The sequence below is a fragment of the Camellia sinensis genome, chromosome 6, assembly GCF_055761805.1.
Source record: "Camellia sinensis isolate YWXY chromosome 6, ASM5576180v1, whole genome shotgun sequence".
Taxonomy (NCBI): domain Eukaryota; kingdom Viridiplantae; phylum Streptophyta; class Magnoliopsida; order Ericales; family Theaceae; genus Camellia; species Camellia sinensis.
In genome coordinates this window covers 31,950,834-31,970,845 of record NC_138966.1, presented here as the reverse complement: position 1 = coordinate 31,970,845, position 20,012 = coordinate 31,950,834, and the positions used below count along the sequence as shown (strand labels likewise).

Sequence of the window (20,012 nt, the reverse complement as noted above, 5' to 3'; positions counted from 1 at the left end):
TTAGAATTTCCCATCTTTACCTTCACCTACTCCACTACACACTCCACTTCACCTACCTCCACTTCACCACACACTCCACTTCACCTAACCCACTATCACCTCCACTACACCTACTACCACATTTTCTTCTATATATAGATTGTATAGGAATTGTAATTTATCAATCTTGTAACACAATTAATACATCAATCAATCAATAATACATCTATTTCTTACATATGGTTACAAAATAATGGAAGATCAAGGAAAATGAATATAGTCGTGATGAGTATGTTGAAGTAGATGTGTAGATGTGTAGAAAATAGATAGATAGGGTTAGGAATGAACATACTCATGAGATTGGTAATGACAATGAACAATGACTTGTGTCGCATTCTTTTCTTACTACATAAAACGATGGCAGCTATGTAACATGATTATTGACTCTAGAAGTTGTACCAATGTCATTTAAGGAGATGTTTTTCGTGAACTTGGGTTGATTACCAAGCCTCACCCTAATCGATATAAAGTAGCATGGTTGAACCTATGTTACATAAACTCGGGTGTGAGTGTCGGGTGCGGGTGAGTATCTAGAGGTTGGATCCATCAAATCTTAAATTTAAGGGTACGAGGACTCAATGAAAAAGGGTTATATTTTTATATTTTGTTATTTATTATATGAGATAAAATTGTGCTATATGTAACAAATAGTGTCAAAAGGCATTTTACTCATTTTATAACAGTTATACAATAATATATATTCATCTAATGACAGTGTTAAATACAAAAATATAAGAAGTGTCTAATGAAAAGTATTAGACACATCCAACACCCTCATCAAAGTGTCAGGTGTCTGAAGCAGGCATCTGATTTCTTTCAAATAGTCCATGTAACATAGTGTAGGGGTGACCATTGGTTCAATGGTTAAGACTTGACCTAATAACCTTGAGGTTATGGGTTCAAGTCTTGGGGCCACCACTTTGTGCATTATGCCAAAGGTTAGGTGTGTACTCAATCTTTGCTCTCCCAAAAACACATTAATGTGTACGAATTGGGTGTTATTTTTTTATATTTTTTTAGTTCATGTGACAAAGCGTTGAACAACACTAAACTTAAAGTTTATGAGACGTGTTTGGTGACATATTTCATTTGTAGTTTAGTTGATACTATGGAGTGTGATATGTTGCCAGTGAAGGTTTGTCATATCTAGTTGGGATGACCATGGCTTTAAATAGGAAGGTATAAAATTGTGGCTATAATAACACTCTTTCAAGCATGGCTACATGAGGATGCAATATGTGTCAGCTAAACATGTAAAACTTACAGCCATTAATCAACAAACTAAGCAGTTATTACCTGACTGGAAAGTTTCTTTTCCCTGAATATGAAATATAGGGTTGCAAGAAACAAGCAAATACCATGGCCCCAATCTCCAAACATGACAGCAAATAGGAAAGGAAATGTAATAATTGTGTAGACACCAGGATTTGCTTCTTGATAATTAGCCACCCTGCAAGTATATTAGATGCATCCGTAAGATAATTACATTTTGCAAATGACAAGAAAACTAGTGAGTTAATTTACAAATGCAAACTATCTTAGTGCAGTGGGGAACTACTTCACAACAATTGGCATTCCCTCAAATATTGCTATACACAAAGCCAGAGATGAAAATGCTATACGGTTTAACAAGCAAAACATGTATAATGGTAAGTTCAGCTAGAATAAAGATTTTTTTGGTCAACTCCAACCAAATTCTCTCTCTCTGTCTCTCTCTCTCATACATGCATGCATGGGCATGTAGTGAGAATATTATGGAATTATAGAAATATGTCAATTAGGTTGATTGTGAATATTTGATTAATATTTGATTGATTATAGATTGATTGTATAGGGTTATTTCCTCTTATAGATTAGGGTTTAGCATTGCTATAAATATTGGTTGTAATATTTGTATTATGTACAATTGAATATACAAAAAAGCTTTCAGGAATCTTGCATGGTATCAGAGCTTGGTACGAAACCCTAACAGCCATCACACTTTGGTCGTTACTTTTGATTTTTGGTTCTCTCAATCAAGCTCTCTGTTTGCGATCGCTCGTTGGGTGGTCACTGACTGATTTCTGATGTTGTCCTTTGTCTCTCTATCAAACTCCTTGGTTGCGATTGTTGGGTGGTTGCCACGTCATCATCATCCGTGACATCTAGTTGGGTCATCAAGTCACAAGTTGAATCTGTGGTTCTCTGGTCTCTGCGTTTGACTTCTGGTTCATCTCTCTTAGCGCAGTGAACGTGGAGTTCGTCTCTTAGCTTTGATCTCCCTCAGTCTCTCTTTGGTTTCGTCTCTCAACTTCGATCTCCTTCAGTCTCTCTCTGGTTCTTGATCTGTTCGGTGGTTCTTAGCACTATTCTCAGAATCTGCTTGGGTCTTATACTTAATACCTTATTTTCAAGTTTATTACATTACAACCCTCAGGTTTCTCGTTAGTACCCTTTGCCCCTTGGTTGCCCATTTTGGGTTTATTACACTTCAACCTCTTAAACTTCTGGTTATTACGATGTTTCTAGCTTTTGATGAGTGTGCCTTCTACCATTAGAGTGTGCCTTCTGCCATTAGAGGGGTCATTGGAAGTATCATTGTCCCAAGAAGGGACGTTTGTCGACTTTGCCTGTGTCGGCCTCGTCTTCTCAGCAATTTCCGATCAAGTTATGTGCTTCTCCTCTGAGTACCGTTCGGCCTCTCGCCGGTTCTACTGCATTTGCTCCGACTCCTGATCCTGACTTAGCTTCCTTGACTGCTCATATTAGTCAGCTTCAGCATACATTGTTTAACTCCCAGCCATCCTGTCTGCCTCCATTGTTTCCTCTCTTCATTCAGGTTTGCTTGGATCTTCTTCAGGTATTTCTTCGTCTATTTAACCTTTTGACTCTGGTGTCTCTCATCATATGACTCCCCATCTCTCCTTACTTCAAAATCGTACTCCTCCTCCCTTTCCTATTATTGTCAATGCTGCTAATGGGTCTAGTATGTTTGTTATATCTGTTGGGTCTGTAATACAGTCTGCTATCTCTATTCCATCTGTCCTTTATGGCTTTGTTTGTTTTCAGAGGTAGAATGGAGGGGATTCATAGTGAGGGGATTGTTAGTGAGGGGATTGATAATGAAGGGATTAAGTAAAATTGTGTCTGTTTTGATGATAGTTGTTAGTGTAAGAATTGTTAAATTATTTTTATATAAAATAATAAAATAATAAAATAAATAAAAAAATATAAAAAATTAAACATTAATATTTTTTAAAAAAATCCCAATATATAAAAAATAAAAAAAATAAAAAAAATTCTAATCCCCTCACTATTTTTCTAATACCATCTCCACCTCCTCCATCTCAATCCCCCTTCCAACCTCCATCTATATCACCTCCTCCATCTTAATCCACTCCACAACTCTACAAACAAACATAATACTAAATAACCCCACCTCTATCCTAATCCCCTCCTATCTATTTAACCCCAAAACAAATGGGGCTTTTGTTGCTTAGTTATCTGTCAGTTTATTATCTATCAATCAGCTTGATACTTCTGGTCTTGATATTATCTTTTCTTCTTCTATCTGTTCTGTGCAGGATTGGATGTCTAAGCAGCAGATTGGGTCTGGCCATAGAGTTGGGGACCTCTATGTGGTAGAGTGCTTGCATCTGCATTTGACAACCTCTCCAACTGCCTTTTCCTTTTTTCAGTTAGATTCTCTGTCCAATCCTTTTTAGTTGTGGCATTCTGGATTAGGACATTTGTCTGATGATCGCTTACGATCTTTAGCTCAATCAGCTATCTTGGGTAAAATTTCTCCTAGCGAACTTACTAAATGTCGGGGGTGTAAACTTGCCAAGATGACAGTCTTACCATTTCGTAAAAACACTTTTATACCTGATATACCATTTTCTTTAGTTTATACTGATGTTTGGGGCCCTTCTCCTGTTCTCACCAAAAGGGTTTCTGCAGTGCATACTATGTGTCATTTATTGATGATTGCACCCGTTATACTTGGGTTTATCTTATGATTCATAAGTCTGACTTCTACCAAATATACCGTGCTTTCCAGTTTATAGTCACTACACAATTTGGGTCTACTATTAAATTGTTGCGATCTGACTTGGGAGGGGAATACTTTAAAACTGAATTCTGTGAATATTTGGCCAAATTAGGTACCATTTACCAAACTTCTTGTACTGATATACCTATCCAAAATGGTCGAGCTGAGCGTAAACACCGTCATCTCCTTGAGACAGCTAGGTCTCTCCTCTCTGCCTCCATTTCGGCTCCGTGTTGGGGTGAGATAGTTCTTACTGCTGCTTTTCTTCTCAACCATATGCCTACCCTCTTCTTTCTAGTTGGTTTCCTTATGAGGCTCTATTTTCTCAACTTCCTAATTACTCTCTCCATGTGTTTGGGTCTGCTTGTTTTGTCATTTTACCCGTAAAGATAGGACCAAACTTAGTGCCTGGTATGTCTTATGTGTCTTTTTGGGTTATAGTCTTACTCAGAAAGGTTATCGTTGTTATGACCTTGTTTCCCGTTGTCTTTATGTCTCCCGCCATGTTGCCTTTCTCGAACGTCTACCTTCTAGCTTCCTCCTCTCACTACCCCAGTTTCCAAAGAGGATTTGGTTCATATTGATCCGTTTCCTTCTAAGGTCCCGTCTGATGGAGTACATCTCTACAGTTCCTCTTGAGCTTGTTCCATCTTCTCCTCTTGCTTTACCTTTGGCTGTTTTTCCTCTTTCGGCTGCTTCTCCTCCCCCGTTGCTAGTTTATTCTCGTCGCAAGGCTCCTCCTCCACCGGTTGTCTCTGCTCCTACTGTTGATCCCGCTTCTGACGACTCTGATCCTACTGCACACCGATATCTAACTCGAGCGCGTCATCCTCCAAACAAGTTGGGTTGGTCTAATATATGTTTTTTTGCCTCAGATCGTACTTTTTTGTCTGCTATTCACTCTTTTTCAGAACCTTAGTCTTACAAGGAGGCCTGTCAAGATCCTCATTGGATTCAAGCTATGGAGGATGAATTGTCTACTCTACAGAAAATTAGTACTTGGGAGTTAGTTCCTTTGCCTGCTGGTAATAATCCAGTTGGTTACAAATGGGTCTACAAAGTCAAGACTCATTTTGATGGTTTTCTTGAGCGCTATAAAGCTCGTCTGGTTGCTAAAGGTTTCTCACAAGAGTATGGCATTGATTATGAGAAGACTTTTGCTCCTGTTGCCAAGATGACTACTGTTCGTACTTTGATCTCTGTCGCTACTATTCATTCTTGGCCTCTTTATCACATGGATGTTAAGAATGCTTTTCTTAATAGTCATCTTATCGAGGAGGTTTACATGCATCCTCCCCCTGGCCTTCACCATTCCTCTGGACAGGTTTGTCGCCTTCGGCGTGCTCTATATGGTCTGAAACAGTCTCCTCGTACTTGGTATGATCGCTTTCAGACTGTTGTTACTGAGCTTGGATTTCATCCTTGTGCCTAGGACTCTGCTTTATTTATTCTCCACACTTTTGATGGATTTGTTGCGTTATTACTGTATGTGGATGATATGATCGTCACTGGTTTTGACTCTTTTGCTATATCTAAAGTCAAGTAACATCTTTTCCTATAAGATTCCTGAAAGCTTTTCTGTATATTCAATTGTACGTAATACAAAGATTACAACCAATATTTATAACAATCCTAAACCCTAATCTATAAGAGGAAATAACCCTATACAATCAATCGATTATTGATCGAATATTCACAATCAACCTAATTGACATATTTCTATAATTCCATAATATTCTCACATCCCTACTTAAACTCAAGGTGTTTTAGCAGAAAACACTGAGATGTTGCTAAGAAGAAACTGAAATCGAGCAGTGGTATGAGTCTTCGTAAAGAAATCAGCAAGTTGCAATGCTAAAAAGACGAAAGGAAGCGAAAGGGAACTAGACTGCAAATGCTAATAGACAAAATGACAATCAATCTCAATGTGCTTCGTCCGCTCATGAAAGATAGTGTTATGTGCAATTTGAATAGCACTGCGGTTGTCACAGTAAAGGGAGGTCGGAGAAGACTAAGGGACACCTAAATCAGTCAAGAGACAGCGAAGCCAAACAATCTTAATAGTGGCATGAGCCATAGCACGGTACTCAATTTCGGCAATGGAACGCTCAACAACAATCTGTTTCTTGTTCTTCCAAGAAATCAAAGAATCACCAACAAATATGCAGGAGCCAAAAGTGGACTTGCGATTAGTGACATCACCAATCCAATCAGAATCAGTATAAGCCACCAAGTCCAAAGAGGAAGTAAAAGACAACAATAAACCCTGAAAGATAGTACTCCGGAGATAGTGAATAATCCGAACCAATGCCGCCCAATGTGGGGTGCGAGGAGCAGAGACAAAACACACAAACAAGCACATATACAAGTGTGCATGCACATGTGCACATAAATTCTGTCTCTCAAATGCACTTTTCCTCCATGCTGAACAAAACTATATACTAAAGAATTAAAACTTGAGTTTAAAAAAAGTTTCTGCATGAGAAGTGTAAGCCCCATATTGTATGATATCCAATAAATTTTCCAAGGGCATATTAGATTTCCAATTATTTGGTACTCTGAAATCCAAATTTATCACTCAATCAGAAGTAAGATTGAGAGTGAAAAATCAACCATAGTCTTTCCAAAGCGATGATTGTTAGCTTCACTAACTCGCTAGTCTCAGTTTAAATTATAGTGGAAAGTGGATATCATCATTACTCACCCATAAGCATCTACAATTTCTTGAATAGCATGAGTGAATTTGTTTGTACGGAAATATGTAGGTGGTGATTCCTTGGTATGCAAAACCTGGAATATGGCCCCAACTTGTGAGTTGCTGTCCAAGTTTGCCCGCAGCATTGCATCTTGAATCTGCAAATTCAAGTCCAAGTTGGTTAAAAACTCAACATTTTTTTTTTTGGGGTGGGGGGGGGGGGGGGGGGGGGGGTTTGGGAAGAAAAGAAAAGAAAAAGAAGCATTTTTTTAGCTAATCCATGAAAGATATATCCAATGCATGTACTGTGAAGCATCAAACTAAACGCCACTGCAGTTTCAGCAATATACCTGATTTGTTGCAAAAACAGGACACCAGCCTTCTGCCACAAGGCACTGCTTGGTCACATCAATGCTGAGCATATTTGAAGTGTGGTAAATGGATTTCTCCTTCTTCACCTTTATAAGTAGGAGAAAAAGAAAAATTCAATGATTGATCCACAAACTTAGCAAAGAGTCCATCCCTCCCCAAAAGACAAACAAACAAATGTGAACATAAGGATTAACAGCAGTACGTACGGATTAATACTAAGTAAAGGCATTGGTACCAACCAGAAGATTCCAGCATTCGAATTGCTGGCTAATAATGTGTAACAGATTGCTCCGGTGCAGAAGTCCAACATCTATGGTAGTCTTCAGCTCTGCAAGTTTTCCAGATACCTAGATATCATAATGGCCATAAATCAGATTGCACTGTGACTGCAATCAATTATTTGCCTAAAATCAAACAGAATGACATATTACTGAACCCAGTTGGCCTTTGTCACCATAACTAAGGTGCATTCCATATGTCAAAACAACCACAGTTATTAAAATTGCAATAAAATTTATTCACTGTAGGAAAATTATCATATATATAACCATGTGACTGACTTCGCCAAGACTTTCTTCATCTTTTAACATTTCTGTTGAGATGATTCTAATTAAATGATTTTATCCCCGACTCCCAATTAACAAGCTTACTTTACCAAATAAAATTTGGAAGACATCACGTATTTGGTTATGATTGTAGGACTTGGTTTGTGTCATATTACCCATGGAAGATTATTGTTCTCTATGTGCTCAACTCTTTACCCTTAGATTAGAAACATGAAATAATTGCAGTGCCTCATGCAATACACAAGAAGAGAAAAGTTAAAGAAGTGGAAATATTTGTAAATTGCCTGGTTTCAAGCTTACTAGTGTTACTGTCAAGCAGGGTAGTTTGGTAATTTTAAGATTTATTGACATGGGCTGTAGGGGTCGCCCATGAGTCATCTAGTAGGCCAACATCTCACGGGTCAAGTTCTTTAGTTGGTTTTTGTTTATGTTTCTTATCTGGTTTTAGATGGGTTTTGGAAATCAAAATTTTGGTAGTTTCTTATTTTGGAATCCTAGTTAATAAATGAAGTCTTTAAAGTCAATATAAAGTCATTAATGCTTCTAATTTAATACACTTTTAGAGAATTTTCCAAGCTTTTGAAGCTTGTTCATGGATTGTGTGATGCAATCAAACCCTAGGAGTGATGCCTAAAATCTCTAAGCGTGATTTCTAGAATTGTTTTTTTCTTCTTTCTTTCTTCTTTATTTCCTGTATAAATTCAGCAGCATAGTTACTGTTCCTGAATCACTGTTCATGCCCTCATAACAGTCCCACAACAGCCCCAAAATTCATATCTATGACTGGTAAAACCATATCCTTTTGGTGCTCCTTTTGAAACCCTAAATTTCGCCACTTGTCCTGCTTCAGTGTTATTAAGAATAGCTCAAGCCTAATTGATGCAAGTCATAGTTCATATATTCAGACCATCTAAATTTGACCCATGAAGACACTCCACATAAAAAATAGCATAATCATGGAAGAAGGACTGGCCAAAACTCTACTTTCAGACTAAGGACAAAACAACTGAGATAATTGCATAGGCTTTCAAGAGCATGTCCAAGACTCAAATCCTCTGCCACAATAGACAGACATAGTACAATGCCACAATGAAAGATGAACCAAACCAAACCAAACAATGAAAGATGAACTTCAAAAAAAATTCCTTTCTTTTTTAAAAGTAAAAACATATTAAGCACCAAGTAGAAAGGCAAATTGGCAAATCCACGTAGATGGAAAAAAATATACCACCAAAATATGAAAAAGGAAAAAGAAAAGAAAAAGGGAAAATAAATGCTGACAGAAATTCAAGAAACAAAGAAATGACAAACCAAATAAAGAGCCCAGAGAAATACTAGTTACCTGTAAAGATAAAGATTTTTAATTACAGATTCTTCATTTTAAAATCCATACATGAACTTGTCCAAATACATACCTCTGTAATCATTTGATATTGTTTGCCTATGTCATCTGAAAAAGGATAGCGGTTCGCTCCAAAAGCATCACATATTTTCAAAACTTTGCTCTTAGCTCTTTCTCCAGAATAGAAGACAACGAATACATTTTTCTCAACCTGTAAGTTAGTGGTTATCAGTTCCTCGTTGCATAAGGGAATAACTCTAAAATAATGCCCATGGATTAGGAGACAACATTCTGCAGGAAGGTAAGTATAAATTGATCCATAGAAGTGGATTACGGACAAAAGAAAAATGCAGCACATGGTGGGCAACAGAATTTCGGTTACAACTTCACAGAGAAAGAGAGAAATAGAGCAAAAACGTAAGGTTTCCACCACACAAAATACTTCACATTTCATAGTGACAATCACTCGAAGAAAAAACATCATGTAAAGAAGGAAGGATGCAGTCGCATCCTTTTATGGAGTTTCTTTTTTGAAAAAAAAAAAAAAACAGTATTAACCTTTGCTCTTGACACAGGATCAACAACAGGATCTTCAACCACAGCTTGTTTCAAAAACACATTTCCCCTAGTTGCACGAAATAAAATCCTTTCAAAAGCCATTGATTTCTCTCGTGGAACAAGACCACTGACAAATCCCAGTTTTACTTGTTTAGATGGATCTGTTGACATTTCCTACACAGCACAAAATCCAAAAGATAACCTCAACAAATAATTGAAAGTAAATACATTGTAGACACAAATTTTAAAACATGAAGTGTTTCAACACATTTCAAAATTTTATGTTACAAATGTCCACTGTTTAGTCTTTTTGACTAAACAGTGTTGATTATTTGAATAGCAGGTTCTTATTTCCGATCTGTATTTCAGATCGTTAATTACACATTTTATGCAAAATGAAACCTCTGATTAATGAAGAACAAAATAAACAACAAAAGACAATTTTAAAAAAAGAAAATATTTTATTACGATTATTATGGGTTTTGAACCCTCGAATACAAAATACAGTTTGGGTTTGGAACCCTTTACCTATTCATCGCCATTAGCGTAGGTTCTTGAATTCTCTAGCCTTCTCATCTTCTTTCTTGTAACGATTTGTTTAGCTCTCAACTTCTTTCTCTCTCTCTCTCTGATCTTTTTCACTTCTGATCTTCCAATCCCCCGTCTTGTGTGATGGTCCTTATATTTATGGAGGGCCATCAGGTGATAGGAATGCTTCATCTTCAATTTGAATTTCAAATTGAATGATATTTGAATTTCAAATTGAATGATAGCGCCATTTAAATTCTGAATAATAGCGCTATCTGATTAATCGTATATCTGATTAACCGGATTGATCTTTGGGGTTTCATCATGTGTGGTGTCTTTGCTGTAGGCTCTACAGGTGTCATTTGAGCATCTTGAATAACGTCGTTAAGATACGACGTTGTTTTATTTATACACTTCAACGGAGCAAGTTAATCATTTTGGGAAGTGATTGCCTACAACAATCTTATTGTAGGCTCTATGTGTGTCATTGACTGTATTTGAAATTTAAACATAAATTTGGTTTAAAATTTATGTGCCAACAAATGCCCCTCGTGACTTGCACAAGTGAATTTTCTTAACTGTGCGAGTCACGACAATTTGGCACTTTTATCTGGATGATCTTTAGGTCTTAGATGGGATTATTTCTTTGCTTTGGTCTCTAGCCTTTTTTTTTTTTTTGTTGGGTTGACGGCTTTTTCATGAGCCCCTTTACTTTTGTTGCATGGGTCCTTTTTGTGGACTTGATTTTTTTATTTTTTTATTTTTTTTCCTAAAGGGTCATGAGTAAGGTCCAAGATTTAATTGGACATTTCCTTTTGTGGGCCTCCAATTTGCCACCATTTTTTTTTTTTTTTTTGAAGGGTCATGAGTAAGGTCCAAGATTTAATCGGGCATTCCCTTTTGTGGGCCTCCAGCTTGCCACCATTTATTTTTTTTTATTTTTTTATTTTTTTTGCAGTAGATTGTTTTCTAGGCCATCATGGATTTTTCTAAACCATCATGGACCTTTTCTTTTCTAAGCCACCATTTTTTTTTTTAAACTTGGCCTTTTCTTTTGTGGACCTCCAACTTGCCACCATTTTTTACAGCAGATTTTTTTCTAGGCCATCATGGATTTTTCTAGACCATCATGGACTTTTCCTTTTCTAGGCCACCATTTTTTAATGGGCCCTTTTCTTTTGTGGGCCTCCAACTTGCCACTTATTATTTTTAAGATTTTTTTACAGCAGATATATATATATATATCTATATATATTTTAGGAGCAGATTTTTTTCTAGGCCATCATGGATTTTTCTAAACCATCATGGACTTTTCTTTTTCTAGGCCACCATTTTTTAATGGGCCCTTTTCTTTTGTGGGCCTCCAACTTGCCACTTATTATTTTTTAGGATTTTTTTTTACAGCATATATATATATATATATTTTAGGAGTTTGTCTAAATGGAATAGGATGGATTGACATTGGTAGGATTTCTAATCTAACACAAACTCTTACTTAGTATTTCAAATCCTACCTAAACTCTTGGTTCTTTGAAGTATTTTAGGAGACCACTACCTCCCTTTTTAAGCAAAAATATTTGCCTATATAACACCTATTCATATATTTTTTCTGCAGCCCCCTTTTTTTCCTGCAGATTTTGTTTCTCCCAGCAGATTTTTTTTGTTTTCCAGAAAATTTCCAGCAACTTTCCAGCCACTTTCCAGCAGCAATTGCTCTTTGAGGATACAAAAGACTACCCTCTATTCCCCTCATGTCAGGTTTGCTTTGAGACCAAATTTTTTTTCCTTTCTTTAAGACCAAATACAGCAACTTTCCAGCCACTTTCCAGCAGCAATTGCTCTTTGAGGATACAAAAGATTACCCTCTATTCCCCTCATATCAGGTTTGCTTTGAGACCAATTTTTTTTTCTCTCTTTAAGACCAAACAACTTCTTTTTTCTGTGCTTTAGCTTCCATAAGATCTTCTTCTTCTTTTTTATCTTATAGCATCAATTTGTTTGTTGCTATGTGCTGGAAATTTGTGTTAATGCATATAATAAGATAGTGGCATATGATAGTGGTGTTAGTGGTAGATAGTGGCATGTATAGAATATGATAGTGGTGTTGGTGGTAGATAGTGGCATGTATAGAATATGATAGTGGTGTTGGTGGTAGATAGTGGTAGATAGTGGTAATATATAATATGTAAGTGGCATATAATGGGTTATAATGATGTTTGTAATATCTCCTATATAAGGAGTGTCATTTGGTCTTGTAAAATAAGAAGTTTTGAATATAACAGAAATATATTCCTTCTTCCTCATATTTTCGGAGTTCTTCTTCCTCATATTTTCTAAGTTATATATTCCTTCTTCCTCATATTTTCGGAGTTCTTCTTCCTCATATTTTCTAAGTTGGTATCAGAGCTACAAAAAACACAGCAGCCCTAAAACCGTCATAGCCATGTCGGAAGTCACGTCCGAAACCACTTCAACCCCTGCCGCTGCCATTCCGGTGAAAACGTCAAACTCTCACTCTGTCCAAATCACCACCATCCGCCTAAATGGTGATAATTTTCTCCGCTGGTCACAATCTGTCCGGATGTATATCCGTGGGCAAGGAAAGATCGGTTACATCACTGGTGACAAGAAGGCTCCTGCTATTAATGATCCGCTGTTCGACAGTTGGGACGCTGAAAACTCCATGGTTATGACATGGTTGGTCAATTCCATGGAGGAGGATATAAGCTCTAATTACATGTGCTATCCTACTGCACAAGAATTGTGGGATAATGTTAGTCAGATGTATTCTGACCTAGGAAATCAATCTCAAGTTTTCGAATTAACTTTGAAGTTGGGAGAGATTCGTCAAGGAGATGATTCCGTCACCAAATATTTCAATTCGTTGAAAAGATTGTGGCAGGATCTTGACATCTTCAACACATACGAATGGAAATCGGTTGACGACTGCAACCACCACAAGAAAACTGTGGAAGACAGCCGTGTTTACAAATTTCTTGCCGGCCTCAACATTGAGTTCGATGAAGTGCGAGGAAGAATTATTGGCAGACCTCCTCTCCCATCCATTGGCGAAGTATTTGCCGAAGTCAGAAGGGAAGAGAGCCGAAGGAGCGTCATGCTTAAGAAAAAAGGTACTGGTGAATCAATTGAAATTTCTGCTTTAATTAGCGATGCTGCGGCCAACAAGGCTGCAAATTACCAGCGCAGGTTTGATGATAAGCCACGGGTCTGGTGTGATTTTTGCAACAAGCCTCGCCATACACGCGAAACGTGTTGGAAGATCCATGGCAAACCTGTCAACTGGAAAAGCAGCAAACAAGGAGAGAAGAATCGTGGCTTTCCTACCGCTAATGAAGCCGATTCAGGTCCCTTCAACAAAGAGCAGATTGATCAACTCTTAAAGCTGATAAAATCCAACTCCTCATCCGGTACTCCTAGTGTTTTGTTGGCACAAACAGGTAGAAATCCTAAAGCCTTCTCTTGCCTAAACTTCTCTCCGTGGATCATAGATTCCGGTGCCTCCGATCACATGACTAGTTTTTCCCATTTATTTAGTGCCTATTTCCCTTGTTCTGGTCATGACAAAATCAGAATAGCCGATGGTAGTTTTTCACCTATTGCAGGAAAAGGATTTATTAAACTAACTGAGAAAATTAATCTCAATGCTGTTCTTCACGTCCCCAACTTAGCCTGTAACCTTTTGTCTGTCAGTAAACTATCTAAGGATTCTAATTGTCGTGTTACATTTTTTGAATCCCATTGTGAATTTCAGGACCAGAACTCGGGGATGATGATTGGGCGTGCTAGGATGCTTGAAGGTCTTTACTACTTTGATGAAGTACCTGTTAGTAATAAAAAAGCTCAGAGCTTTAATAGTACTAGTTCAATCTCTGTTCGAGAAAAAATAATGCTATGGCACTATAGGCTAGGACATCCTAGTTTTCTTTATCTGAAACATTTATTTCCAGAATTATTTAAAGGGATTGATTGTTCTTCTTTTCATTGTGAAAGTTGCATTTTTGCAAAATTTCATCGCTCTACTTATTTGCCAAAACCTTACCAGGCTTCCAAACCTTTTTATTTGATTCATAGTGATGTTTGGGGCCCTTCTAAAATCACTACTCTTTCTGGTAAAAGATGGTTTGTTACATTTATTGATGACCATACCCGCTTATGTTGGATTTATTTGATGAATAAAAAATCTGACGTGAAAAATTTATTCACAAATTTTTACAATATGATTGAAAACCAATTTCAAACCAAAATTGGTATTTTACATTCTGATAATGGAACAGAATATTTCAATGAGCAGTTGGGTGAGTTTTTGGAAAAAAAAGGGATTTTTCATCAATCTACATGTCGGGATACCCCTCAACAAAATGGCATTGCAGAACGAAAAAATAAACATCTACTTGAAGTAGCACGTGCTATAATGTTTTACATGCATGTTCCTAAATATTTATGGGGTGAAGCAATTTTAACAGCCTCTTATTTGATAAACAGGATGCCTACAAAGGTGTTAACATACAAAACACCTTTCGATTGTCTCAAAACTTTTTTTCCTGACACGAGGTTGTTTTCTGATTTACCCGCCAAAGTTTTTGGATGTACTGCCTATGTTCATGTTCCTAGTCAATTTCGTTCAAAACTTGACCCCCGTGCTATAAAATGTGTTTTTTTGGGTTATTCCTCAAACAAAAAGGGGTATAAGTGTTTCGATCCTCAAACCAAGAAATTTCATGTGAGTATGGATGTGTCATTTGTGGAAACAAAATCCTATTTCCCCAACACTTCTCTTCAGGGGGAGACAAGTGGAGTAGAAGACCGTTTTTGGGATATTTCTATCCCGCTCCCCAATGTCATTTATCCTACACAAAAACCACATCTGTCTGATAATGATCACTTAGGAGAACCAAGTTCTATGGTGCCTAGTCAAGAAGATTCTTGTTTAGGGGGAGAAGTACTACAAAATGATCTAAATCCTGAGCTTCAGGTTTATACTAGGAAGCGATTTCATCTGAGGAATAATGACCCGAATGTCCATCCTAATGACCCGAATGTCCACCCGAGTTCTGGCATCGAAATTTTAGGTAATCCTATTCCTTCTATTTCTGACCTTGATGTTCCTATAGCAATTAGGAAAGGTGTCCGAAATTGCATTAAACATCCTATTGCAAATTACCTCTCCTATCAAAGACTGTCTAAAAACCATAGAGCTTTCACATCTAGGATTTCACACTTGTTTGTTCCAAGGAATATACAGGAAGCATTGGATGATCCGAATTGGAAATTAGCAGTCATGGAGGAGATGAATGCTTTAAGGAGAAGTGGTACTTGGGAGATAGTTGATCTACCCAAAGACAAGAAAACAGTTGGGTGTAAATGGGTGTTTACGATAAAATGTAACGCAGATGGAAGCGTTGAAAGATACAAGGCGAGACTGGTGGCTAAAGGCTTCACTCAAACTTATGGGATCGACTATCAGGAGACGTTTGCTCCTGTTGCTAAAATAAATTCCATCAGAGTACTGTTATCTCTTGCAGTAAATTCAGATTGGCCTCTACATCAACTTGACATTAAAAATGCATTTCTCAATGGTGATCTTGAAGAGGAGGTGTTCATGAGCCTACCGCCGGGATTTGAGCAGAGACTTGGAAGCGACAGAGTATGCAGATTGAACAAGTCATTATACGGACTCAAACAATCACCGAGAGCATGGTTTGAACGCTTTGGGAAGGCAGTTATCAGTTGTGGCTTCTCGCAGAGTCAAGCAGATCACACAATATTTTATAAACATTCAAAAAACAGTAAAATTACAATTTTGATTGTTTATGTTGATGACTTCATTTTAACTGGTAATGATGAAGCAGAGTTAGCAGCCCTCAAAGAGAAACTCGCAAAAGAATTTCACATTAAGGATCTGGGAGCCCTCAAGTATTTCCTCGGAATGGAATTTGCAAGATCCAAGGAAGGTATATTCGTTAATCAGAGAAAATATGTTCTTGATCTCCTTGGAGAAACAGGTATGCTTGGTTGTAAGATGATGGAGACTCCGATCGAGCCTAACTTGAAGTTACAAGCTGCTAAGGCTGAAGAAGTCAAAGAGAGGGAACAATATCAGCGACTTGTCGGGAAATTAATTTACTTATCTCATACGCGGCCTGATATTGCCTTTGCAGTCAGCATGGTAAGTCAGTTCATGCACTCACCAGGGGCAGAGCACTTTGAGGCCGTTTATAAGATCTTAAGATATTTGAAAGGAACTCCAGGGAGAGGCTTACTGTTCACGAAACATGGACATCTTCAAGTTGAAGTATACACAGATGCAGACTGGGCAGGAAGTGTTACAGACAGGAGATCAACATCCGGATACTGCTCCTTTGTAGGTGGGAACCTAGTTACATGGCGGAGTAAAAAACAGAATGTGGTAGCTAGAAGTAGTGCAGAAGCAGAGTTCAGAGCTGTTGCCCATGGAATCTGTGAAGTAATGTGGATTAAAAGAATTCTTGAAGAATTAAAGCTTTCTCACCCGACACCTATGAAGGTCTATTGTGACAACAAAGCAGCTATATCTATAGCTCATAATCCAGTTCTACATGATCGCACAAAACATATAGAAGTGGATAAACATTTCATCAAGGAGAAAATCAATGCTGGCATAATCTGTATGACCTACCTTCCAACAGGTGAACAATTAGCTGATGTGCTAACGAAGGGACTACACAAGAAGCAATTTGATAAGCTGACTAGCAAGCTGGCTATGGAAGATATCTTCAAACCAGCTTGAGGGGGAGTGCTGGAAATTTGTGTTAATGCATATAATAAGATAGTGGCATATGATAGTGGTGTTAGTGGTAGATAGTGGCATGTATAGAATATGATAGTGGTGTTGGTGGTAGATAGTGGCATGTATAGAATATGATAGTGGTGTTGGTGGTAGATAGTGGTAGATAGTGGTAATATATAATATGTAAGTGGCATATAATGGGTTATAATGATGTTTGTAATATCTCCTATATAAGGAGTGTCATTTGGTCTTGTAAAATAAGAAGTTTTGAATATAACAGAAATATATTCCTTCTTCCTCATATTTTCGGAGTTCTTCTTCCTCATATTTTCTAAGTTATATATTCCTTCTTCCTCATATTTTCGGAGTTCTTCTTCCTCATATTTTCTAAGTCTATGCTATTTGGCAAATTCTATTTTGTATATATATATATATATATATATTTTAAATGGCCTACTTGTCAAACCACAAGGACTTTGCATGCTGTACACAATCTGACGCAATGTTATATCACAAGACTTTATATCTTTGTGGTAGCATCCTCTTATTTCGCTTGGCCATCCAGGACTTTGCATGTTGTACCTCTATCATTCTTCTTCTTTTTTTTTTTGTACAGGACAATCTGGTGCTGTTTTATAGCATCAATCTGTTTATTTAGCAGATTTATTTCATGAACTCACCATTGAATGCTGTGCCTTTTATATGATGGCAAAAACAGCCCCTTTTGCTAGCCCATAAATCCACATAGTTCTTGAAATCAGGACAACCATGTAAACAATTTTTTAAGACCAAACAGTATCTTTTTCTTGTGCTTTTAACTTCCACAAGATTTTCTTCTTTTTGTTTTTTGATGAAGCTAAGACCTCTTTTTTCACTTAGCCCTATAGCAAAATTTCTTTCTACATGAGTCCCTTTTTTTTATTACACATATATAACCTGAATAAACCTCTTTTTTTCTTTTCTTTTATTTTTACCTTCCAGCAGAAATTTTTTCTCCATGAGCCCTCTTATAACCCATATGAACCGCTCAGCTGTCATGTTTGTTAAGCAGATATGGCCTAGATATGAATAAAGACAGTCCATTTTGCTAGACCACAAACCCAAATAGTCAAACAAAGACCCTTTTTGAAGCCAAGACAAACATGTAAAGATTGAAACCACAACTTTTTTTTTTTTTTTTTTTTTTTTTTTTTTTAGCAGCAGCAACCCACACCTTTTTTTTTTTACATTCTTCGCTCTAAAAATCTATTATGTGTATAATCTGCTGTCATGTTTGTTAAGCAGATATGGCCTAGATATGAATAAAGACAATCCATTTTGCTAGACCACAAACCCAAATAGTCAAACAAAGACCCTTTTTGAAGCCAAGACAAGCATGTAAAGATTAAAACCACACCATTTTTTTTGTTTTGTTGTTTTTTTTTTTTTTTTTTCAGCAGCAGCAACCCACACCTTTTTTTTTACATTCTTCGTTCTAAAAATGTATTATGTGTATAATCTGCTGTCATGTTTGTTAAGCAAATATGGCCTAGATATGAATAAAGACAGTCCATTTTGCTAGACCACAAACCCAAATAGTCAAACAAAGACCCTTTTTGAAGCCAAGACAAGCATGTAAAGATTAAAACCACACCTTTTTTTTCCAGCAGCAGCAACCTGTTTGTTGTCTAGCAACCTGTTTTTTTTTTTTTTTTTTTTTTTAATAGCATGTATCCTTACTTGTGGATATGACCAAGGAACTTGCTGCTTGTATCTTTTGACAAATGATAGCAAAATCCCAAGCTACAAAAATTTGCTTTGCCCTTTGGCTTCTTTGGCTAAGATTAAATTTTTTTCCTAATTTAATCTAATCAAGGCATGCCCCCTCGTGATTCGTGCAAGTGAATTGTAACTGTACGAATTACGATTTTTTTTTTTTTTTTTTTTTTTTTTTTTTTTTGGGAATAGCTCACATCTTTTTCCCTCTTTTGCAGGCAACACGCAAGGCGTTAGAGTTTGTTTGCAGGTATCATTGCCCTTTTTAGCCTAATGGCAATGAGTGGCTTGAATCCTTAGTAGTGACTGTGTCCTTTCACCCCAATGGCTTGAATCCTTGGCAGTGATTGTGTCCTTCACCCCAATGGCTTGAATCCTTAGCAGTGATTGTGTCCTTCACCCCAATGGCTTGAATCCTTGGCAGTGATTGTGTCCTTCACCCCAATGGCTTGAATCCTTGGCAGTGATTGTGTCTTTCACCCCAACGGCTTGAAACCTTGGCAGTGAATGCGTCCGTCACCCCAACGGCTTGCGTCCTTGGCAGTGATTGTGTCCGTCACCCCAACGGCTTGAAACCTTGGCAGTGAATGTGTCCGTCACCCCAATGGCTTGAAACCTTGGCAGTGATTGTGTCCGTCACCCCAACGGCTTGAGTCCTTGGCAGTGATTGCCTCGGTCACCCCAACGGCTTGAAACCTTGGCAGTGACTGTGTCCGTCACCCCAACGGCTTGAGTCCTTGGCAGTGATTGTGTCCGTCACCCCAACGGCTTGAAACCTTGGCAGTGATTGTGTCCGTCACCCCAACGGCTTGAAACCTTGGCAGTGATTGTGTCCGTCACCCCAACGGCTTGAGTCCTTGGCAGTGATTGTGTCCATCACCCCAACGGCTTGAAACCTTGGCAGTGATTGTGTCCGTCACCCCAACGGCTTGAAACCTTGGCAGTGATTGTGTCCGTCACCCCAACGGCTTGAGTCCTTGGCAGTGATTGTGTCCGTCACCCCAACGGCTTGAAACCTTGGCAGTGATTGTGTCCGTCACCCCAACGGCTTGAGTCCTTGGCAGTGATTGTGTCCGTCACCCCAACGGCTTGAAACCTTGGCAGTGATTGTGTCCGTCACCCCAACGGCTTGAGACCTTGGCAGTGATTGCCTCGGTCACCCCAACGACTTGAAACCTTGGCAGTGATTGTGTCCGTCATCCAAACGACTTGAAACCTTGGCAGTGACTGTGTCCGTCACCCCAACGGCTTGAGTCCTTGGCAAGGGATTTTCGTCAATTTCTTTATATTATGACATTTTGCCTCAACTAACCTCTTTGAGGCCTAATACTATGAGAAGA

At 37.9% G+C, this 20,012-nt stretch overlaps 1 protein-coding gene across 2 annotated transcripts in view; it reads right to left on the bottom strand.

Moving 5' to 3' along the window:
* Positions 1-1,040: 1,040 nt before the first annotated feature.
* The window catches only part of LOC145792612 (V-type proton ATPase subunit a3-like), a 34,498-nt gene continuing 15,526 nt past the window's right edge, over positions 1,041-20,012 (bottom strand). For both annotated transcript variants that reach the window (XM_082873610.1, XM_082873611.1), the window contains 6 exons: positions 9,603-9,776; positions 9,118-9,255; positions 7,376-7,483; positions 7,115-7,222; positions 6,774-6,922; positions 1,041-1,489 (listed from right to left, as the gene is read on the bottom strand). In XM_082873610.1, coding sequence (XP_082729736.1) covers positions 1,321-1,489; positions 6,774-6,922; positions 7,115-7,222; positions 7,376-7,483; positions 9,118-9,255; positions 9,603-9,776 — 846 coding nt within the window. In that variant the 3' untranslated portion in view covers positions 1,041-1,320. The remainder of the gene's footprint in view (positions 1,490-6,773; positions 6,923-7,114; positions 7,223-7,375; positions 7,484-9,117; positions 9,256-9,602; positions 9,777-20,012) is intronic.